Source organism: Ascidia mentula, chromosome 2, assembly GCF_947561715.1.
Source record: "Ascidia mentula chromosome 2, kaAscMent1.1, whole genome shotgun sequence".
Lineage (NCBI taxonomy): Eukaryota > Metazoa > Chordata > Ascidiacea > Phlebobranchia > Ascidiidae > Ascidia > Ascidia mentula.
In genome coordinates this window covers 6,550,236-6,574,375 of record NC_138567.1, presented here as the reverse complement: position 1 = coordinate 6,574,375, position 24,140 = coordinate 6,550,236, and the positions used below count along the sequence as shown (strand labels likewise).

Here is a 24,140-nt window from a genome sequence, read left to right as displayed (position 1 = left end):
GTCTAGGTATTTGATTGAAAAATAACAAGCAAAAAGGGGAGAGCCTTGCTTAAATTTATTTTTTTAAGCTTAAAATATCCAAATAACAAACAATTTGGCCTACCTTGTGTCAGGTGCATGACATATACAAAGGTTTGTAATACTTGCAACAACTTTTACCATTGCCAGCATTTTCAGAGTAGACAAGTCGAACCGAACTCCTTTCCTTGTCGACCATCGCCACACTTTCGTCGCACGATTCGTCCACCCTCAGATGACGTTTAATGTAGAGTTTCAAATCTGCCTCCTCCGCCAAGTGGCCTTTCGCAACTTGGTGCTGAACAAATACGAACGTTTGTACGCGCAAATTAAAGTACGTTGCACTGTTGCTATTCCTGGGTAAAAATTAAACATGACACCAGATCAGGTTTGCTCAAACTGTTTGCCGTAAAGCAATGACAAACATAAAAGTTTAAACTTATAAAAGTGGAAAAAAAGGTTTCAACAAACCTCATCGAAACATGTCGTCATGTAGTGTTGACTGTTGCTACTGACAACAACAAGTCTGTACGAATCGTTTTTGTCCTTGCTCTGCGTCAAATGCTGGAAGCATTGTTCCACTTCTTTGGCAGTGGTGAACGAGAGTTGTTCGGCACAGGCCAGGCAGTAAATTCGTTTGCCTGAGAAACAAAAAGTTAAATTGCATTAGGTTTGTATAAAGGGTCCGAGTTCAGCAGCCCGAGTGGGCATGGTGATCAGGTTACACTGGTATGCAAGACTTTACATATGTCCTCCTTTTTGGCTCACATATATTTCGCTCAATACCTAATCCAATTTCAGCATATTACAAAATAATAGGAATAGGGTGAAATTATAAAATGATAATAAGACAAGGTTTGGAGGAATATTTGGTTTCCAAGTACAGAAAAATCAGTTGCCATAAACTTTCACTTATTGCGATAAAAAGGGCCAACAGGTCACAAACCTACCATCGTCAGGATTTTTGCTGATGGCTCTTCTCAACAACAAATCCACCTCTTCGGCTGTGGTAGTCTCGGAGCAGACGAGGACTTCCGAAGCTGAAGGCAGGGGCTGTTCAGGCGACTTGGCGTAAATGGAAAGCACGTTGCGCCACACACTGTCAGGCGTGCACACAACTAAGTTGGGTTTGCCGGATTCAAATTGATCCGCCCACTCTCTACGAGGCAAAGCGGGTCCTCTGTTGAAGGCACTTAGTTGAGAGAGGAATATTCCAATGTGTTCCAGGCTCACACAATCGCTCAGGGATGTGACCTTGAAAAAGGCAGTAATAATTACAATCCTTAGCAATTTGTAGTTCGTCAACTACAACGGCTTGGGTTTTTTGCGCAATCAACCTCTTTTAAAATAAATCCAGAAAAGGATATTTTTAAAAGATTAATTTTACTGATAATGTATTCGTCCTATCCTTGAAATATACTTGAAATATCCTCGAAAAAGGCAGTAATAATTAAAATCCTTCGCAATATATATGGGAGACATTTTGAAAGACATTTCTAGGCGATACTCCATAGTTAAGAGCTCTGTCGATATGTCTGGAGATACATCTTTCGACGAAATAGTTTTTCTGGTAATGCAGCCCCAATTGCGTCGCATAAAAACGACGCAACTGGGGTTGTTTGCTTACAGCCTTGTTGGCTGGACCAAGCTTATTTTGCACCCTAGGCAAGTTTCAGTTTTTCCGCCCCATTTGATCATTTTCTGCTACCAAAATTAATGATTTGAAATTGCTATGGCAGCATGGTTTCATTGCAGAAATCGGAAAGGTTATCCTGATGGGTAATTTTTGGTATATAGCTCGGGCGCTTATTCGCGAAGTGATGCGCCCCCTCAATGGTGTGAGTCCTAGACGGTTGCCTTATAGTTTGCCGAATGGATGCCCCGGAACTGCTTGTTGGTGCTAATACGCAACCGTTGCTATACAAATCATGATCTCATACACACCGAAGTCCCTTTAAGGTATCTTTCACACGTAGTATTGACGAACATTCCGATGTCATTTTTGTCAGAAATTTCCAGGTTTTCCTGAATATGTTCGATCACTTGTTTCAAACTAAGATTCGTGTGATCTTTAAGGACATCCTTGACCACACCGATCTTGCTCCAATTTTCCTTGAAACCTTGAGTAAATCACTTACACTTAAAGAGCAAATCATTGAGCTAAACACATGCAAGTTATGAATCGTCCATTATGCACATTTAAGAGGGTTGTGCTTATTATATTTTATCTGGGTTGTACAATTTTTTCCAGTGACTTGGAACTTGATCACATTTGTCTGTTTTTAAAATTTTGTATTTGCTGAACTAGCTGCAGACAGGCGTACACACTGTTTCGACCTGCAAGGTCTCATGAGCTGCACCGATTATTATGCTCTTTTGCATATATATATTTTAAAACCGTTGTTGTATTTGCATTTACCCATTTCTTCTTCAAACTCTTTCTGCAACTTCTCCACTTTTGGTTCGTCGAATTCGTTCTCAAGAGCCCAGAGGTAACAATCGTCAAGGTCGAGACTTTTCACTGCTTGTACTGCCGCCTTCGCCACACTCTCCGACAACTCCCCTTGCACGAGTTGTCTCACTATCTTGGTTTTACGTTCCATTGTGGTGTCGGTTTCCATTTCTGAGAAAGCAATTAAAACGTTAAAGCCAACAAGTCGCAACAGCCAGATGTTATTCACATTAGTGGTGATCATTTTAACATAATGGTTTCGACGAAAAACAGTAAGATTTTACTCACTTCAGCTAGGTTCATGGATTTTGGTGTAAATTTAAACAAGATATATGTTATTCTGCAGCTATAATGCTTCTTCAGATTTTCAAATAGTTGTTGCTTTTATGGCAAGGCAACCAATCAGAAGATAAGATACTAAAACCGACATGGTCTACCTTCCTCGACAGCAACTTCCTCCATCTCCACATCGTCTTTGATCCTCGTTGCATCATCCAGAGTGTCGATGATATCCTCGTAAGAGGCCGTTGGCATGACGCTTGCTAACAGACAGTAAACCTGGTCGGGAAAATCTTCCAGTTCCTCCGCATTCGCCAGACTCTTGCACAGATATGTAAGCTGGTGTATGTTGAAGTGGTTTAGGTGGTAGTGGTTGGTGCGTTTCTCCCCAAGGTAGGCAAGCCACCTTAAAACAATCACACCAACAATCTGTATGTAGCTTCGATATGCGATCCGACTATGGCATGCATATATAAAATCATTCAATGTACAACTAACAATAACATGCAAGTATTTATAGGAAAAGTGCACTTTATTTTAAAGCGGTATGGAAAAACCTAGCCTTACTACAAGCAAACCAACACAAATTGATGAATTACAAACACGCGTTTAGCTGCGTTGGAAGCATGTGCCATATATGCTCTTTAGGTCAAAGTGACAATATCTGAAGTATATTTATCCACAAATGTGTAACTTACGTCTTGTTGGCATCCTCAAGTACGGTGGTAAGCTTGTGAACTTCCCCAATCACCTTTTCTCTGCTTGTGATTGCTGGAGATTTCTCATCGAAAAAAACGGACACTGTCATACCTCCGTCGTCGTCGTTGCACCTTAACACCATTTAAATTTAAGGAAGGGTTATTTTAAACTATTTCAAAATGTTTGACAACCCAAAAGATATTAACATTGTGACAAAAGTAAAAGATTAATGATTAACAGGTGGAAAATTGTTCGAGAAGTTTGGACTCTAAATCGTATAGAGGTGAAAAAAGACTAACTTACCGTCGTAAGTCCCGTGAGCCAGACTAAAGTTGGACATTACCTTATTATTGCTTTCCAGTTGCTGAATAGGAGGCAGCCGGAATTCCTTAACTTTACATAAGCCTTGGTAAGTTTTTCGATGACCGACAAGACAGCAATGTATCGATCCACATCATGCTTTCCTTTCTCTGCCTCACCAGCAATCAACATCAGTCGGGATTGTAAATCTCTCAAATCGCCAATTCCCATCGAGATGTCTTCAGAAACTTAAAAAAAATGTTTTCATTTCAGGGTTGTTTTAGTTCGGTTTCAAAATTTGGAAACCGTAAATTTTGTTAATAAATAAAAGCTTGTGCAATAGTAGGTTTGTAATGATTGCACACCCAAAATATGCAATTGCATAGACATCGGTACGGACCGGATCTCAAAATGATGCCAACAAAGTTACAAAGAAGCGTTTGGACCATTTTGTAATGGTTGTTGTTGATTAAATTTATTTTGTGGCACTATACTTATGTTTACGTACACTAACTTCCATTGTCTGACTTAGCAATACAAAAAAAGGAATTTAGAAATTTAAAAATATTTTGAAGGACATACAGATAAAGTTTTATCTTAAACAGGTTCAATGAAAAAAGATTAAATGAAACCCAACTTACTCTTCATTTTGGATTGTTTTGCTTGATATTTTGAAATCTTCATTTGCAAACAATCCTTAACAGTAGGAACCAACATTTTATCTTCCCCGACAATGTAGTTTCCACACATGTTGATGAGACGAGCTCTCTCTAATGAAGATTTTTCAACTGATCCATGAAGGTCTTTAGTTGTTTTCAGCCAGTCCAGTCGCTTGGATGTTTCTTTCTATAGCCCAAAACCGTGAACACAGTCAACAGATATGCTTGTAGATAATTGTTTGTAATGAAGTATATCTTGTAGACAAGAGAGTTAAAAAGGGCATATTATAAAATCACAACTCCACTTTGCCATACCCATTTGTGTAGAAGTTTTCCATCTCTTTTGGTATTTTTTCCCACTTCTTCACACGCTTGCACAAATTCTTTCCAACCAGCAGTTTTGGGAAGATCAAATATAAGAGGAGAGAATCCTATGACAGCACTGAGGAACCATGTGACTCTATCAACCTCCACGGAAGTTTCCCCAGCTGAGATCATGGCAAGGTCGCTCATCACTTTCACTTCATTAATATCTGTTCGAATGTACTAAAATTTAGAACCTCAATCAAATTTGATTAAAGTGATCAGTTAGTTGGTTCCTTCAAAAATGCAGAAGTGCCATTTTTAACAAGTTTTCACAACAAACATGCTTTATACACTTAAAAAGAGTGTTAATAAGTTTTTTTGGGCACACACACAAAATTGCTTATTTAAGTTTCTCGAATAAACAATAGATGGATTACTTTTCATGTTTTCTTTGAGCCACTTGATAAGGTTTATGTGTTTTACACAAGCTGTAATGACTTGTTCATGTTTGGCAACAGCTTGCAGTTCCTTTACAGTTAATGTTATTTCTTTAGTGATTGAATTTAAAGGCTTTTCATCCATCTGATTGGCCAAAACCTGAAACAGCAAACAAATACAAACACGCATATAAATTTAACTAGTTAACTAAACTTTGAAAAACAATTATGGATGTTGATTTATTTTAATTACAAGTATTTCTACTAACTGTTTCCATTACCCACTTTTGGATCCAAGCTGGTTCATGTGATTTAATTTTTAAGTGTATGCATTATATTCACTTGCTTTTAATAGAAAATAAATTACTTAGGTATGTTCATGAAAGTTGCCTTTTGTTTCAAAATTCTTATGTGACCCAGAACCATCGTATTTTATAAACAGGCTTAGCATGAAAATTATACAGAACCCATAACAGTTTAACCCCACTAGGTTTAAATTGCAACAAAACGGCAACTTTCTAGAACTGTTAATATGTAAATTTAGGTTTAAATTTCCTCTAAACTACTCATACCATTGATTTTTCCAGATTTGAAAACTCCCCTTCCAACTTAAGCTCTTCTCGCAGTGTGTTTATACTTGCTGCCTGCTGTTGATTCTGACACAGTTTCAAATAACTGTCCACCAGATATGTGCTATGACCAACACCTCGAAGCTTTTTGAAGTCAGATTTTTCTTGTGAAAGGCTGCGCACTTTGTAAAGTATTTTCAAGTTGGTTTCAACCTCATTATTGTTTTTGAGTTTTCCAAACAAGTCATCAACCTCAGACCCCAAAATAGAACCTAGGACAATACAAAAGCATCACATCTGAAATATGCATTCAAAAGTTTGTAAAAGCAATCCAGATCCTAGAATCGAGATATTTTATGAAAATAATTTAAGAGTAATGTGTTCATTAGATGCCGTTATTTACAGATAACTGCGTACCATCATCAATTTTTTGCACTGTATCTTGGATCTGTAGTCTTACAGGTGTCCAAACATCAATAAGAAACTCTACAACAGACACTTGGTGTGTTTCACCCTCTGGAACATTTGCCTTTTCACACTCTTCAAACCATTTCTGCTTAAACATCTTCTTTACATGATTGTTGGAAAGTGCCTAGAAAATATTGCCAGTTTAAATTTATTACATGTTCCTGAAGTGATTGTAATTTGGAGCTGTTGTTTCTCATAAACTAAATCAAAAACATATTCAATCCAAAAAATCTTCTATCAAATAAAAGCATATGAACTGTTTCTCAACATGTATTAATTTTAATTTTTTCCCAGTTGCACTAGCCGAAAAACTTACCTTCGAGCTGAGCAAGTTTTTAATTTCTTGCAACACATCCTCACCAAAGGGAAAGAAACTTAATGTTCCTGGTTTAGTGGGTAACATATCTTTTGCTCTGATGTGCTTGCAGTTTATCACATGACACAACAATAACTTTGATGTGTCTTGCTCCAAAAGGTGACTTACAGAATCAATGTCGTTGAAGATTTTGCCTATGAAGGAAATGTTGAATAGAAGGCAGAAATAACAAAATTTTGAAAAGGGTTTTTAGAGTTATTTGGTTAAGCCAGAGAGTCCTAACTTTCATGAACTGTTGACACACTCATCTAGAAAAACTGTTATAATGACTCGAAATTGTTGACTACTTTTTAGGACAAATTCTCTTGTGTAATGCAATAAACCTTCACTGCAAACGGTGGAAAGGATATGCAGTTTGTTAATGAAACAAAATTCTTCCACAGTAAGCTTGCTATGTCCCAAAAACATTCAAGTGGTGTACTAAGGCGTTGTGGCACCATTTAGGAACCCCTGGTTTGGGCAAAATGGGTTTTACCTTGAAATAACGTTTTCATTTCTGTCAAAAAGGTATCTACAGCTTTTCGTGTGTTGATAAAGAATTCCATTTGACTTAACCTGTGTTGCAACAAATTCTTCACTTCAGTTGTGGTGGGTTGCGGATCGACAGAACTTGTTTTCTAAAACAAAGTATGTTAACTTGAACCAAAGATGTACGGTAACAAAAAGCACTGTTTGCTTGTATTAGCATATTTAAGCAAACAAAAACAAGAAAAAATACTAAAGAATACTTTAAAGCCCTGACTAAAATATACCGCTGGACACATTATCATTAACACTTGTTACCTTTGTGCAACAGTCAAGACAGGTCAGAAAATGAGATTCCACTTTCAAAATTTGCTTCAATGTTAACAATGAAATTTCTCCAGTTTGCAAGCAACCAAGTAATTGAATGACTGAAGCTTTTATAGTTTTCACTGAAGTTTTGCATTCAGATGAAAGATGAGACTTCAATTCCTTGGTGGCTAAGATTCAGCATATGTTAACAAAATATTTTTCATGAATTTCTAACTGAAGGGTAATGTTTGCTGATCAAACCAACATTGCTGACAAGTAACTATTGTTAGCCAGGTACATACTGCTTGTTGTCACTTACACTTCGACAAAAAAACATAAATGAAACCTTACTTAAAAGCTTATAAAAAGCAGATGCAGGTTGCCATTGTTGCATGAAGATTAACACATCTCCATCAATTTCTTTGTTTTCTTGAAAATGATTCCAGTATTTCAAAAAAATGTCAACACAAACATTTACTATTTGTGGTTTCGATATTTTCTGCCTAATCCAATCAAATAAACCAGTATTTCCCTGCAGTAAAATTTGTTCTACTATTACCACCACTTCCTAAAATATATATTAGAATTTGAATTTCAGTACCTGGAGGCTTTTTTCAACTTGACTGACTATGACATCCCCAAAACATGCTTTAACATGTTCATTTCCTCGCATCTGCTCAAACTCATTGGCATAAAACTCAAGTAGCTTTTGCGGATTGTTTGAAAATCTCTAAAAAATCACTCTAATGTTAGTAAATCATAGTTGGTGGTAACAAAACTGGTATCCATATATTTCTAACAGAAACCTAAACAAATTTTAATAAGGTAAAAAATGGGTCTAGGAGTGGTTTTAGTAGCAAACATATAAAATGTGGAGTTGATATTTGAGTCCGGAGATTAGAATATGAAACTGTAGAGGTGTGTTTCACAACCTTTTCTTTCCATTTCCCAGTTTCATTGTGTTAGAACATAATTTTTTTTCTGAATTTTTTACCCGATTTTGTGGTTTACTGTACAACTGCACTATTACGTAATGGGTAAGAATCATTGCCCTAAGGCCAAAAGTATTTCAAAACATAAAACATGCCTTTGGAATAGCCAAAGAGATGGCTTCCATGGCAGTGCTTTTCCAGGTATCTTCAAATGTTTTGTTCCAGGTTACTTCAGTAAGTGTGTTCCAAAGCTATTTATTTAAAGAAAAGGTATATATGTAGCCAGATTGTACTGCTTTGATGTAAATCAAAGGCACCTCAATGTCTTTAGAAGAAAAATTCTGGTCCTTCGGGTGACTTATTAGTTCACTAAGAGCATTTAAACTCAACTTTTGAAGTTCATCAATCTGCTTTACTGTCTTAAAACATATTAAACAGCAAAATAGTCATTTGGTTGTACATTATGATAAGATCGTACCTCATCAAACCGTGTTGCACAGTTCAGAACATGTGAAACTACATTCAAAGCTCGAGCAATGCACAAAGAAGAAACATAATATCTATGATGTGACTTTTGTATAAGTTTAACCGACCGTTCAGCAGAAGACAGTAACTCCTTGCAGAAAATTAGTTGCTCTTCTTCCTGTGGACTAAGTTTCCAAAATTAAACACTTTTGTTTGTTTTATTCAACATACTCTAAAACTTACTCTGAACCGACAAAAGTTTCCAAATAGTGTAAAATTAAGTTGCAATGAACAGAGACAATTTCTTCCTTTGAGGTCTAAAATGCAAATCTCATAACAAGAGGCATTACAAAAATTCTTGATAAAGGTTTACCTGATAATAAGAGAGCATTTTTTTCCAAAAAAAGTTTAATTTTTTAAAAATCCCAACAGCATTGAACAGTTGGGAGGTTGCATGATCATTGGTCACAAGATCACACACACTTTGGGGACTCAAAATATCTTGATATATTTCCCTCATTTTCGGAAAAACGGGGGACAACATTGCCACTTTATCAGCCATCTCCTTTATAGATCTATTAAAGCAATGAATTCACCCATTAATCACAACCAAGCCAATTTTACCTGGACCAAAATTTATTTAATTGTGTTACAGTGCCTTGGCAGTCCAACTTAAGAAAATGTTAAACTTATATTTATTATTCCAGTTATTATAACTCAATACCTTTGGTACAAGTTCTGCCGAAAATGTTCTTTGAGTGCAGACAATTTCTTTGTGGGAGGAATTTTTAAACTGGCTAATGGTTGTTCATTTGATGCAGCATTCATCGCAACAGTGTAAATTGGGAGAAATAGCAAACACTCTGGTTCCGTGGCCAAGTCAAAAAACACATCATTCAAAACTTCTTTAATTTTAGGTTTGAAAGTACTGTGAATGAATAGAGTTTGTTGAAATTTTTCAATTTATAAACAGAAAAATGTCAGATTCCTCTAATAAAACAGTTTGTGCTTTTGCTGCAGTGATGTAATTCCACTTTAATTTCCTTATTGTTAAGCCAAATGTTTTTTTTTTGGTTTCGTGCATAAAAGACGGCAATGCATAGTTCCAGACACCATTGATTTAAGTTAGACATATGAGTGTCAGAAGTAAAGCATGTTACATTCCATGTCATTGTTAGGAATAATTGTCATTATTCTGATTTGACTAAATATTAACATAGCAATACCCTGAATCCTTTTATATCATAAAAGCATTATACAAACATACCTGTTACCCTTTGAAATGCGCTCATAACATTGAATAAGCTGTGCATAGATTTCATTCACTTGGCCCACATTAACGTCATGTAGAGATAGTCCATTGAGGATGTTCATTTTGAGAGGAACACGATCAAATGGTCTGCTATTCAATTTCATAGCAATTACCACTCCAAGGGTTCCAAGAACCCTCTTTTCTTTTGAGAAACTTGCGCTGTCTTCCATCAAAGACTTTGTCTCATTTGCCAAAAAGTCGCTTTCTTTCATAAACTACACAAATATTTGTGATAGAATATGCACATACAAATCCAAGAAAACATAATTACACTACTTTAGAATCCATGAGCAGTTTCTTATAACTCTGCGATAAACAGTGGATACTTACATGGAAGTTAGGATGAACATAATCATAATGTAATGTGTGGTCAGTTAGTATGCGCACCCCATTTTGAAAAGATGCAAACCAATCACTAAACAACTTCACAAAAACAAAAAGTGGCAAATTCTCCTTGTTTTTTTCCTCAGAGTGAACAGCAACAATTCGAAAGGAGGGCCACATATGCCAAAGGTATTCTGACCAAAGATTTTCATATTGATGTAATTCCATTCGAAAAAAATTAACAATGTCAAATGTGATCATATGCCTCTGCTCATATCCATCTAAAAACATATTCATCTACATAAACGAAGGGATTGGAAACTGTAATTAATCACTTTTAGATATTATATATCACAAACTATAGGTTGGACATGATTTCTATTTATTACGTTGCTTAGCTGGTAAACTGCTGGTACTGAAGTTTCCATTCCAGAGATTTCATAACCTATGCTATGTTATTCAGCAATTAATTGACATGTATACAGACTGTGACATGATGAAAAAATACAGTCAGTACCTTTTTTAAACACAACTTCTCTGTTGCGTATTTGATTATTTTCATAAAGGGCAGGAAGGAATTCCCAGAAAAAAGCATTACTTTCTGCTCTCTGCACTGCATATTTGTATGTGATGGAAGTTCTGTCCACTTCAGCAATGAATGAATAACACTTTTGCCTTCAACAAAAACAACATTTATAAAGCACATAATGTCTGCAGTATTATTTTAATGACAATGCTTGTACATTAACAATCTGTGGTCACCCTACTGTACATTTATCAGTGTGCTTTTCTTGATATTTGTTTGTGAAACAATATAATAAACCTGCAAATATTCAGAGTTATAGAGCAGCAATTCATTAAGTGCACACAACACCAAAAACATTTTAAAATCTTTCATACTACAATACAAACTAGTTCGGAACACGAAAAATATGGGATTAACATGACTTACACTTCATTGTAGTGCATTGGATTTGTTGTATCATCATGCTTAAAGTACACACAAAGCATGTCATTTTCCTTTATTCCATTTACAGCCATAGCATGAAATTCCAGAACATATTTATCTAAAGCAAGAAAATAAAAATAAAATAAAAAGTTCAATGCTATGCAATTACTGTGCAATACTAAAACAGTGCATGTTGATTTTATAAGGGCTTCCACATCGTAATCATTTTGTGAGCTAACCTCCATTGTATTAAAGAAAACTCACGTTTTTCAGAGTGGTGTTTTGCATTAAAATAGTGGTTGAATCCAAGAATTTTAGTTTGTTCTCTGACAGACAAAACTGCCGGTGCTAAAGGTGATTTCTCCTTTTTAGATACTGTTGAACAAAAGTGATTTTAAAAATACCATCAACATGTACTTGCTTGCAAATTTTTTAAAAATAAAGTGTATTTGAATATAAAGAGACTGGTCCATATTTTTGTTAACAATGTCATGTTTAAATGATTGAGCTACACCAATCGCGTCATTCAAACTGATGATGGCATAAGTTTTTGCCGAAACGTCTTCTTTTAAACTTGACAGTGTTAATAACAATATGGACCAGTCTCTTTATACTCAGAATTATGTGAAAACCCATGAGTTGTGTTCCAAAGTATATTTCATATTCTACTAAAAATTTTTGAGATGACATTAAAGCAGAGATAACCTGTTCCAGCTACTTTTGAGGCATAAGTTTCATGATGTGGAGTTTCAGTATGATCATCAACTTCCATGTGTTCAACCCCTGCATCAGTCTGAAAGCAAGGACGTTTCACATTAGATTCCTGAAACGCAAGTTTTTAATAAAAAATTGTTGTCACTGCACAACTGGATGTTATCGGTACTGCTTTAAATGCAGGCTTTAAACCATTATTCTGTATTTTGCATGTTTGCATGGATTTAAATTAATAAATTGTGTTGTCAAGGCAATTGTACTTTGAGTAGAGGCAAATATAGAAGCATATTCTCTGAACAATATAATAAAAAAATGATATCTCACAAGTACTATGTCATGGTAGCTATTGAAAAACCATTTGTCAACAAAACCTACCTCTTGCCCATGTTTGAACTCCCCATCAGAACTGGTTTCATTGTCCTTTTTTTTCTGCAAAAAAAAGGGGAAATAAAGTTTGAAACACTTGAAGCAATTGTTGATTAGCATACGTTATCACTCTTCCTTTTTTGTGCGTTTCTCGAAGTGGAAGTCTTAGTTTGATTAAGTTGGTGGTCTCCAAGTTTTTCCTAAAAACAAGGATAAAGTTTGGTTTCAGAAAATCAAAACTTAAATAAATTGAAAATCATCAAATGCTTCTTCGATAATTTTTCTTTGAAGTTTAACTCAAACTTAGATTTAACCTTTTTAATAGCAGCAGGGGTTTTGGGATCTGTTTGGAGTGTTTGGTTGGAGTTTTCTGAAGGTGTTGGTTGATTTTGGTTTAATTTATTCATTCCAATTTGCTGATTCATTCCAATTTCCTAAAAATGCATGTAGGAAAAAAAGCTAACAAATAATTTTAACCATTGTTAAAATATATTCCCAATTCAATGATCAGACTTAAGTTACTTCATCAAAAGTTAAAACCTAAAAAGTTGAAGACCATTTTAACATAACATGGACAGAAAATAAGTGCTTTGACTTTCCATTGTTCCATGGAATGTTCTCATAACACAATGTTATGATGTTTACATTCCCTTACACTGTGCATGTCGCCATCTTCAAAATTAAAGCTGGATGCATGCAATGAATTCTCTCCATCAGAATCAGAGGATGGCAGATGAGCTTCCAAACTCTTTTGATAAAAAACAGAATTTCTTGATAACATTTAACATATGGTCTGACAAGCAGTATTCAATTAAACCCAAGGCACACTTACTCTTTTAATATCCAAATCATGTTTTGATGTTTCTGAAAGACTGAAAGCTTCTTGCTCCCCTGTGACTATACATAAAAAATCTGTAGAAAACTTGCTGGCATTAGCAACACAAGTTGTTAATGTCAATACTCCCTCAAGAATAAAATCAGGAAATGGTGCTGTTCTGTGAATGTATGTTGCATTAGAATATTGTTATATTGCTTGGAATTTATAACATACAATTTTGTATGAGCAGTTTTATGCACAGCTTTTTTGAAAGCATTCTCGTATTGCTTGAATAAATCCCAGTTTTTCCTCAAATTAAGCAATTCTATTCCACTGTCACCATCATACATATGTCGACGAACCACACGCACCAGTTTGTCAGTACCTTAAGCAACATCAAATTTACCAAATGAAGAAATATCAATGGCATAAGAAAAAATAATATGAAATCTTTACAATGTTTTCCCAAAATTTTGACAAAATCCATTTTCCAAGAATCTTTAGCGTTCCATTTTAAAGAGTGAACAAGTTTTTCAAAACTAACACCTTTTGTGTCAGTTTTATTTCTCAGATTTCTTGACTGGGCTAAAACAAACAAAAAATGCACCAATAAGCAAGTGTGTACAACTATAAAATTTTTACAATACTTTAATCTTGAATTTAGGCTAAACCCCAAACAGTTTGTATCACACAATTCATAAAAGTGATAAAAACTTCATTCCACAAAAGTAGAGATTTGCAGAAAACCTCACAAAGCATATGAAAAACCTGATGAAAGATGGCCCTTTGTTTTTAGATCAGCACATAATGATTTAAACTGCCAAACATCCAGGCATTCATTAAGCATTGGAACCAGAGGCTGCAATACCCTTTCAACATCACCAGAAAACAGTGATGTACTTGAGTCCTTGCAATAAAACACAAGCGGTGAATACGTAGTACTCAAAAAAGATTCTATGAAGGATTAGCTAGAAATTGATCTGAAGCTTAGTATGTATTTCATTAGAAAAATATGATATATCAACAAATTGCTAGTTGCACTATATTTTTTTCTTCAAAGAATTTTCAAAGTTGAGATTAATAAACTAGTGAATTTTGCTAATCCTTAGAGCAAACTCATGTATACTTACATTAAAACTGCTCAGGCTAACATCAGTGAGAGACTGTTTCATTTTTTCTTCCAACATTTCAACAAAATTGCTGGAAATTGTTAAAGCAGATGTTGCAACAAACGACAGTAATCGGAGTTTCCATTTCTTTACAGGCAATTGACTAAAAACATCGTGTAGATTTGGTTAATGCTTTTGGTTCTTTTTTTAACAAAAATTGCACACAACGTACAACAAAAAAATTCCTATGTATATAATTGTATTTTTTCAACAATTTTTTGTCTATTTAAATATTAAAATGTGCAATACTTTTTGGAGAGCATCCAAGTGGAATCTCGTATTGATTTCTCATGTGCATCAATATTGTTATAAACATCAAGCAACCATAAAACATTTTCATTTTTTAGGTATGCAGCAAATAAAATCTCTGATATATCGGTTTTTCCTGCAGATCAAATCAATTTAGTATGTGACTAAACCTTGTGTGTCAATTTATCATTCAATAAAATACTACTTTACAATATTACCAAATGTTATCTTTAGCACTGCCTGAAATGACCCAAACCATGATGCCTCGTTACTCCAAGTACTCTTCAACAAATGCCCAATCTTGTCAACAAGTTTATTATTCTCCTTGATTTTGCTAACATCATCTTCAAAATGACAATACAGACACCATGATGTTAATAACATCGCATGCTATTGGTTATACCAAGTCAGATACTTTTATGCAAAAAAACACAACAAACCTTATTTCAAAATTAAACAAAAAACTTACACAATTTTTTTAAAAAACATTTAAAAGTGCAGCAATAGTCCAATGCAAGGTTGGGTGACAGAACTAAATTTAACAAATTTTCGCAATAGTGTGTTGAGGACAAATCCTCTGCACATTACATTTTTTCCAAGCTGATTATTAAACTTAAAGGTTTTTTTAGTTTATTTTTGACAAGCAATCAAACAATTTTTACCTTTTTTAAGCAACTCTGCTTTAGCAAGTTGACCAGCAAATGTATTGATTTCTTTTGCAGTGAAGGAATCACAAAATAACGGTGCAAACTGTAAAAGTACCTCCTTTTCCATGTTACGTTTTTATCTTAATTCCATCTTATACTTTTTCTGCAGTAAAGTTCATATTTACTCGTTTTGCAAGTAAAAGTTGTATTAGTGCAAGAACAGAACGATTTCAACATTTGCCTTTTCTTACAAACGGAACTAACTTTTGATTGACAGCTGAGCGATCAATACTTTATTTTCCATGAAGGGGAATCCCAATAGGGCATAGATTGACTACATAGCGCCTTGTATAAGAGGTTTCAATTTATGATTAACTATTTTAAAGTTTATGATAACACATGCCAAAAACAGGCAAACATGTTGAAAGAGCGTCTTGCTACAATTTTTTCTTCTTCAACAAAAGTTGTCAAGGAATATAAGAAGTACTTGTGCATACGAAGTCTACACGGGGAAAGTGCAATGTCTTGTCGGAATTTACAAACACTTACCTGACTCCACAAACTGCCAAGCAACTTCAAACCAACAACAACTTTGAAAAAGTAACGAACGTTAGCGAAATAATCAACTAGTTGTAGCGCTCACTTTACCGCATTTTAGCGAAGCGGATTAATTGCCTTTTTCGCCGCGTTTCTCTTTTGCCGCTGTTGCGTAGACTCGTTGAGTCATTCTTAACTTTGCAACGGAATAAAGCTGTGTAACGCTTTGCTTTTACCACCGTCGTTTCGGTAAAAACGCACGTCAGTGTTGTCCTCCATGTGCGTTTCGGGGAAACGAGCAAGCCGACCGTCTTTAGCTGCTGCGACGGCCGGCAAAACGAGCAGCCTCTTTTTTTTAATGGACCGCATATCTGGGCGTAATTTTCTTGTCGACACGGGGGCAGAAATCAGCGTTTTTCCACCGACTCGCTTTGAGCGCCACACAAACAGGCCCGGCAAAACCCTTGTGGCTGCGAACGGCAGCAGTATTCGGACGTACGGCTCACGTCTGATCTCGCTTAATTTGCCCGCTGGGAAGTTTAAATGGAATTTTGTTTTGGCGGATGTCTCCAGGCCACTGCTCGGCGCCGACTTCTTGAGAGCACATTCTTTGTTAGTTGATCTTCAACGACAGCGTTTGGTCAGCGCACAAACGTTTGCAAGTTTTCCTATTCGAAAAGCCGGATCTTTATTTCAACGCATAAATGTTCTCACCTCAGACAAGTGTGATTACGCGCGTTTGCTGGCCGCATTTCCCGCAGTTACAGCGCCTCACTTCTCTGAATTGCTCCCCAGGCACGGCGTGCAGCATTTCATCACGACAAGTGGACCTCCAGTTCACGCGCGTGTTCGGCGCCTTCCTCCTGAGAAACTCACTTTGGCAAGAAATGAGTTCGCCAATATGTTAAAAATGGGGATTGTCAGACGCTCGTCCAGCCCCTGGGCTTCGCCACTACACATGGTTCCAAAGTCTACAGGCGGTTGGAGGCCGTGTGGCGATTACAGGCGATTAAATGCTGCTACTCTGCCAGATCGTTATTCTATTCCTCACATTCAGGACTTTTCAGCAAGTTTGGCAGGATCTACCATTTTTTCCAAAATCGACCTTGTGCGTGGCTACCACCAAGTTTCAGTTGCCCCCGCGGATGTTGCCAAAACGGCGGTAATTACACCTTTCGGTCTTTTTGAATTTCTGCGCATGCCATTTGGGTTAAAAAATGCCGCCCAAACATTTCAACGTTTAATGGACACAGTTTGCCAGTCTCTTGATTTTGTATTTGTGTACCTAGATGACATCTTAGTAGCAAGCAAAACACCTGCTGATCACTACAACCATTTAAAACGACTTTTTACACGGTTGGCAGATCATGGTCTGGTCATCAACGTAGCCACGTGCCAGTTTGGCGTTGACCAAATTGATTTCCTCGGTCACAGAGTCAATATGCATGGTGCGTGTCCGTTGCCTCACAAAGTGAAAGCAATCCAGCAGTTTCCTCGTCCTACAACCATCAAGGGCCTTCAGGAATTCGCGGGTATGATAAATTTCTACCACAGGTTCATACCAAACGCAGCACGCATAATGTCCCCAATCTATGAAGCGTTTTCGGGCAAAGCAACACAACTCGTCTGGAGCAATCGCCTGATTTCAGCATTTGAAAAAGCGAAGGCAGCACTTGTGCGCGTATATGCCTATTACAACAAACGTTAATTTACATTATCAAATACAAAATTTAGCGAATGATTTCGCCTCGCCATTCGGACTTGATTAGGGATGTACCCAGCAATCACACACAACGTAGTTTCGACATTCGAAAAATAGGTTTATACATACTTGTTTTTTTTTGAAAACTAAACGCCGTATATTTGTTGAGAAAAAAAAGGCGTAAGCAAAAGGTCGCCTTCGCCAAAAAGTACGAGCAAGACAGGCACTCAAACAATTTGTGTTTTTAAAAAAAAATACGAGCACGACGCGTTTAGAAACAGACCGGCCTGACTCGGCCTTATAGACTCTAAGACGAACACTAAAACCTTTTCATACACTGGGTTCACAGGTTCACAGTTATGGGGACCCGATTCTAGGCATTCAAACCCAATGAGTTAATTTATAGGCATTGTACCTCGCTACGTTTTTGAGGGCACAATGCCCACGATGCGCATGCCGGTAACTTAACTTCTTTGGCCAGACCTGCTTTACCAACCTAAGCTCAGGACACACAAGCTCGCTTTGTACCGTCGGATTCTTTGCTTGTTTTTTTTTGCAGACAAAAATGTAACGAAGGCACCAAACGTGTGTGTGGACCCCACTGACGAAGATAAATATTGAAATAAATTAGTGGTTGACTCGGTCTGTTCCAACAAGTCTAAGTATCATGTAGCTACCTTGTAAAACAGCAAAAGTGATTACGCTTTCAAAATGTTTCCATAATATAACATGCTTTTTTCCACTACTGTCATTCTGGCAGAATCCAAAATCATTGTTTCGCAAAATGCGTTCCGCATCAATGAGCAGCATTGCACAAGAAGGTTTAACTTGTACAAAAGAGTTTATTGTTGGTATATATCATACCAGTAAGCATTATTTTGCAAAATATTTCACTTCTTAATCATTTCGTACCAATACCTCTGTAGAAGTCCCAAGTTTATATTCAAAATAACCTGAAATACGGATCTTTTTGCTCATTTTTGCATTGCCGGTGACGTCACTTTCAATCAAATGCCAAACCACTTTCCGCTTCATAGGATTTTATTTAAATCTCAGTATCTGTCAACGATAGAGTCCCGAATAGCGTGAAAGTAATAAAAATCGGTAGAGATCCCACGTATTCCATCAGAATGACCTGAAACACCAGTGTTTTTGCGCTTTTTTGCATTGCCGGTGACGTCACATTCAATCAAGTGCCAAACCACTTTCCGCTTCATAGGATTTTATTTAAATCTCAGTATCTGTCAAGGATAGAGTGAAGAATAGCGTGAAAGTAATAAAAATCGGTAGAGATCCCACGTATTCCATCAGAATGACCTGAAACACGTGTGTTTTTGCGCTTTTTGCATTGCCGGTGACGTCACATTCAATCAAGTGCCAAACCACTTTCCGCTTCATAGGATTTTATTTAAATCTCAGTATCTGTCAAGGATGGAGTGCGGAATAGCGTGAAAGTAATGAAAATCGGTAGAGATCCCACGTATTCCATCAGAATGACCTGAAACACGGGTGATTTTTTTTCGCTTTTTTGCATTGCCGGTGACGTCACTTTCAATCAAGTGCCAAACCACTTTCCGCTTCATAGGATTTTATTTAAATCTCAGTATCTGTCAAAGATAGAGTGCAGAATAGCGTGAAAGTAATAAAAATCGGTAGAGATCCCACGTATTCCATCAGAATGACCTGAAACACGTGTGTTTTTGCGCTTTTTTGCATTGCCGGTGACGTCACATTCAATCAAGTGCCAAACCACTTTCCGCTTCATAGGATTTTATTTAAATCTCAGTATCTCTCAAGGATAGAGTGAAGAATAGCGTGAAAGTAATAAAAATCGGTAGAGATCCCACGTATTCCATCAGAATGACCTGAAACATGTGTGTTTTTGCGCTTTTTGCATTGCCGGTGACGTCACATTCAATCAAGTGCCAAACCACTTTCCGCTTCATAGGATTTTATTTAAATCTCAGTATCTGTCAAGGATGGAGTGCGGAATAGCGTGAAAGTAATGAAAATCGGTAGAGATCCCACGTATTCCATCAGAATGACCTGAAACACGGGTGATTTTTTTTCGCTTTTTTGCATTGCCGGTGACGTCACTTTCAATCAAGTGCCAAACCACTTTCCGCTTCATAGGATTTTATTTAAATCTCAGTATCTGTCAAAGATAGAGTGCAGAATAGCGTGAAAGTAATAAAAATCGGTAGAGATCCCACGTATTCCATCAGAATGACCTGAAACACCAGTGTTTTTGGCTTTTTTGCATTGCCGGTGACGTCACATTCAATCAAGTGCCAAACCACTTTCCGCTTCATAGGATTTTTTTTAAATCTCAGTATCTGTCAAGAATGGAGTGCAGAATAGCGTGAAAGTAATAAAAATCGGTAGAGATCCCACGTATTCCATCAGAATGACCTGAAACACGTGTGTTTTTGCGCTTTTTGCATTGCCGGTGACGTCACATTCAATCAAGTGCCAAACCACTTTCCGCTTCATAGGATTTTATTTAAATCTCAGTATCTGTCAAGGATGGAGTGCGGAATAGCGTGAAAGTAATAAAAATCGGTAGAGATCCCACGTATTCCATCAGAATGACCTGAAACACGGGTGATTTTTTTTCGCTTTTTTGCATTGCCGGTGACGTCACTTTCAATCAAGTGCCAAACCACTTTCCGCTTCATAGGATTTTATTTAAATCTCAGTATCTGTCAAAGATAGAGTGCAGAATAGCGTGAAAGTAATAAAAATCGGTAGAGATCCCACGTATTCCATCAGAATGACCTGAAACACCAGTGTTTTTGGCTTTTTTGCATTGCCGGTGACGTCACATTCAATCAAGTGCCAAACCACTTTCCGCTTCATAGGATTTTTTTTAAATCTCAGTATCTGTCAAGAATGGAGTGCAGAATAGCGTGAAAGTAATAAAAATCGGTAGAGATCCCACGTATTCCATCAGAATGACCTGAAACACGGGTGTTTTTGCGCTTTTTTGCATTACCGGTGACGTCACTTTCAATCAAGTGCCAAACCACTTTCCGCTTCATAGGATTTTTTTAAAATCTCAGTATCTGTCAAAGATAGAGTGCAGAATAGCGTGAAAGTAATAAAAATCGGTAGAGATCCCACGTATTCCATCAGAATGACCTGAAACACCAGTGTTTTTGCGCTTTTTTGCATTGCCGGTGACGTCACATTCAATCAAGTGCCAAACCACTTTCCGCTTCATAGCTTTTTTTAAAATCTCAGTATCTGTCAAGGATGGAGTGCAGAATAGCGTGAAAGTAATAAAAATCGGTAGAGATCCCACGTATTCCATCAGAATGACCTGAAACACGGGTGTTTTTGCGCTTTTTTGCATTGCCGGTGACGTCACATTCAATCAAGTGCCAAACCACTTTCCGCTTCATAGGATTTTATTTAAATCTCAGTATCTGTCAAGGATGGAGTGCGGAATAGCGTGAAAGTAATAAAAATCGGTAGAGATCCCACGTATTCCATCAGAATGACCTGAAACACGGGTGATTTTTTTTTGCATTGCCGGTGACGTCACTTTCAATCAAGTGCCAAACCACTTTCCGCTTCATAGGATTTTTTTTAAATCTCAGTATCTGTCAAGGATAAAGTGAAGAATAGCGTGAAAGTAATAAAAATCGGTAGAGATCCCACGTATTTCATCAGAATGACCTAAAACACGTGTGTTTTTGCGCTTTTTGCATTGCCGGTGACGTCACATTCAATCAAGTGCCAAACCACTTTCCGCTTCATAGGATTTTATTTAAATCTCAGTATCTGTCAAGGATGGAGTGCGGAATAGCGTGAAAGTAATGAAAATCGGTAGAGATCCCACGTATTCCATCAGAATGACCTGAAACACGGGTGATTTTTTTTCGCTTTTTTGCATTGCCGGTGACGTCACTTTCAATCAAGTGCCAAACCACTTTCCGCTTCATAGGATTTTATTTAAATCTCAGTATCTGTCAAAGATAGAGTGCAGAATAGCGTGAAAGTAATAAAAATCGGTAGAGATCCCACGTATTCCATCAGAATGACCTGAAACACCAGTGTTTTTGGCTTTTTTGCATTGCCGGTGACGTCACATTCAATCAAGTGCCAAACCACTTTCCGCTTCATAGGATTTTTTTTAAATCTCAGTATCTGTCAAGAATGGAGTGCAGAATAGCGTGAAAGTAATAAAAATCGGTAGAGATCCCACGTATTCCATCAGAATGACCTGAAACACGGGTGTTTTTGCGCTTTTTTGCATTACCGGTGACGTCACTTTCAATCAAGTGCCAAACCACTTTCCGCTTCATAGGATTTTTTTTAAATCTCAGTATCTGTCAAGGATGGAGTGCAGAATAGCGTGAAAGTAATAAAAATCGGTAGAGATCTCACGTATTCCATCAGAATGACCTGAAACACCAGTGTTTTTGCGCTTTTTTGCATTGCCGGTGACGTCACATTCAATCAAGTGCCAAACCACTTTCCGCTTCATAGGATTTTATTTAAATCTCAGTATCTGTCAAGGATGGAGTGCGGAATAGCGTGAAAGTAATAAAAATCGGTAGAGATCCCACGTATTCCATCAGAATGACCTGAAACACGGGTGATTTTTTTTTGCATTGCCGGTGACGTCACTTTCAATCAAGTGCCAAACCACTTTCCGCTTCATAGGATTTTATTTAAATCTCAGTATCTGTCAAAGATAGAGTGCAGAATAGCGTGAAAGTAATAAAAATCGGTAGAGATCCCACGTATTCCATCAGAATGACCTGAAACACCAGTGTTTTTGCGCTTTTTTGCATTGCCGGTGACGTCACTTTCAATCAAGTGCCAAACCACTTTCCGCTTCATAGGATTTTTTTAAATCTCTATATTTGTCCAGAATTTATGTCGTCGCAAAATCTAATGGAGTGGCACACTCGTTTTTTCACACAATCTCATACATTTTCCCTTCTAATCACAATGTGTCACACTGATGAACTTGCAAAGAACGTTTTATTGTGCAATATGCGTCCAATTCTTTTTCCTTCTTTTTGTAGTGAATATAAATGACCGTAAAGGTAATGCTTGTTAAAATAAATATTTTGATTTAACATTTTCAAATGAAATGATATTTACTCTTAAATAATGTTAAATTTGTGCATGATGTTGATGTATCACAGGTGAAAGTGATCTTTGCTTGTTACACAAACATATAAGAAACACAATTTTCATGGTGGCCACTAAATCTAAGAAACAAATTGGGTAAACAGGCACAATTAAAGAAAAAACATTGCGCACGTTTCTTCGGACAGTTTTAGATTATCAGGAGTTTTAATAACTGCCACATCTTTGACAATTGAGTTCATGAACATTTCTGCATCATCTGTGGTTAGTACCAATTGGTAACAGGATCAAAGATTGCTGAAATTTTCATGAGTCGGAAACGTTCGCTATTACTGTACATGCACCTTAATAGGATACATTTCATGGCCAACCGTGTAATAAGTCAAACTCATGTACGCGTACTTAATTAACGAACATGCAACTTATTAACGTAACTAATTAACGTGCGCGCATGTTAAGTTGGCCGATAGTGTCATAATCCTATGTAAAATTACATGTACTGTCATCAGCTTATGGGCGTCGATATGCTCTTGTTTTCTGCTTTCACCTTTGCAAATATCACTCATGTATCCATCTAGTGGCAGGTAGCGTCAGATCTATGTCAAATCCTCAAATGTTATCGCAACTGCTTAAAAGTCTAAGTGTTTCATCACAGGCCCAAATATACCATGGCCCCGCACAAATTTGTAAGTACCGGAAATGTATTTTTCAAATATTTATCCTTTGTCAAATTTGTCCTCTTTTTCCAGAATTAAACATTTGAACAGCGAAATTGCGCTGTATTCTCAGCTAACCTTGTACTTTTACGTACGCATATGCCTTTACAAATTATTTTGATTTTAAGTTATAGTAAACATGTACATACTTTGTTTTAATGCGCATGGGCTGCCAATATTCAAAAGAATTTTACAGCGCTTGCAATGCCACACAATAATTTTACAAAGTTTGCATCTTTACGTCGCAATTTAATCGTGTTAAGCTTGCCAAAAAGCAGAGTTGATTGCAGTAAAACCTCACGTTTTAGGTTCTCTTTGGGGTTGCGAGACATCAAAGTAAACGGTGCGAACTACAGATGTCCACTAGATGGATACATGAGTGATATTTGCAAAGTGAAAGCAGAAAACAAGGGCATATCGACTCCCATAAGCTTTGACTTGAAGCTAACTATTTGTTGTTTGAAATGAAAATATACGACGATAGTACAAGTAATTTTACCTAAGATTATGACACTGTCGGCCAACTTAACATGTTACTAAGTTACAAGCACCTTAATAAGTTGCATGTTCGTTAACTAGGTACGCGTACATCAGTTTGACTTATGACGCGGTTGGCCATGAAATATATCCTGTTAAGGTACATGTACACTAATATCGAACGTGTTGCTTACTGACGCGCGCGTGCCTTATTATTCCACATGATGTCGCTCTTATTCGGAATTTGACACTGTTGGCCAGGCTTTAGATATCGCGCACGTTCATTATTACGACACACGCACGTTATCTAAGGTACGCGTA

General features: G+C 36.9%; 1 protein-coding gene across 4 annotated transcripts in view; it reads right to left on the bottom strand.

Moving 5' to 3' along the window:
* The window catches only part of LOC145889731 (E3 ubiquitin-protein ligase rnf213-alpha-like), a 28,622-nt gene extending 13,147 nt beyond the window's left edge, over positions 1-15,475 (bottom strand). For 2 of the 4 annotated variants that reach the window (XM_082980745.1, XM_082980749.1), the window contains exons 1-42: positions 15,297-15,475; positions 14,853-14,978; positions 14,635-14,770; positions 14,347-14,488; positions 13,985-14,123; positions 13,673-13,801; positions 13,451-13,601; positions 13,232-13,394; positions 13,055-13,147; positions 12,714-12,833; positions 12,522-12,599; positions 12,409-12,462; positions 12,025-12,142; positions 11,584-11,694; positions 11,323-11,437; positions 10,888-11,045; positions 10,377-10,651; positions 10,002-10,261; positions 9,459-9,662; positions 9,108-9,309; positions 8,978-9,051; positions 8,748-8,919; positions 8,587-8,688; positions 8,425-8,520; positions 7,939-8,067; positions 7,689-7,869; positions 7,338-7,525; positions 7,039-7,180; positions 6,504-6,697; positions 6,137-6,311; positions 5,723-5,991; positions 5,151-5,310; positions 4,723-4,940; positions 4,390-4,594; positions 3,792-3,996; positions 3,448-3,579; positions 2,908-3,155; positions 2,438-2,641; positions 1,963-2,138; positions 969-1,272; positions 490-659; positions 160-316 (exon numbers count right to left, since the gene is read on the bottom strand). In XM_082980745.1, coding sequence (XP_082836871.1) covers positions 160-316; positions 490-659; positions 969-1,272; positions 1,963-2,138; positions 2,438-2,641; positions 2,908-3,155; positions 3,448-3,579; positions 3,792-3,996; positions 4,390-4,594; positions 4,723-4,940; positions 5,151-5,310; positions 5,723-5,991; positions 6,137-6,311; positions 6,504-6,697; positions 7,039-7,180; positions 7,338-7,525; positions 7,689-7,869; positions 7,939-8,067; positions 8,425-8,520; positions 8,587-8,688; positions 8,748-8,919; positions 8,978-9,051; positions 9,108-9,309; positions 9,459-9,662; positions 10,002-10,261; positions 10,377-10,651; positions 10,888-11,045; positions 11,323-11,437; positions 11,584-11,694; positions 12,025-12,142; positions 12,409-12,462; positions 12,522-12,599; positions 12,714-12,833; positions 13,055-13,147; positions 13,232-13,394; positions 13,451-13,601; positions 13,673-13,801; positions 13,985-14,123; positions 14,347-14,488; positions 14,635-14,770; positions 14,853-14,978; positions 15,297-15,408 — 6,787 coding nt within the window. In that variant the 5' untranslated portion in view covers positions 15,409-15,475. The remainder of the gene's footprint in view (positions 1-159; positions 317-489; positions 660-968; positions 1,273-1,962; positions 2,139-2,437; positions 2,642-2,907; positions 3,156-3,447; positions 3,580-3,791; positions 3,997-4,389; positions 4,595-4,722; positions 4,941-5,150; positions 5,311-5,722; positions 5,992-6,136; positions 6,312-6,503; positions 6,698-7,038; positions 7,181-7,337; positions 7,526-7,688; positions 7,870-7,938; positions 8,068-8,424; positions 8,521-8,586; positions 8,689-8,747; positions 8,920-8,977; positions 9,052-9,107; positions 9,310-9,458; positions 9,663-10,001; positions 10,262-10,376; positions 10,652-10,887; positions 11,046-11,322; positions 11,438-11,583; positions 11,695-12,024; positions 12,143-12,408; positions 12,463-12,521; positions 12,600-12,713; positions 12,834-13,054; positions 13,148-13,231; positions 13,395-13,450; positions 13,602-13,672; positions 13,802-13,984; positions 14,124-14,346; positions 14,489-14,634; positions 14,771-14,852; positions 14,979-15,296) is intronic. The other 2 variants (XM_082980746.1, XM_082980747.1) reach the window with 2 other exon arrangements.
* Between the last annotated feature and the right edge of the window lie 8,665 nt (positions 15,476-24,140).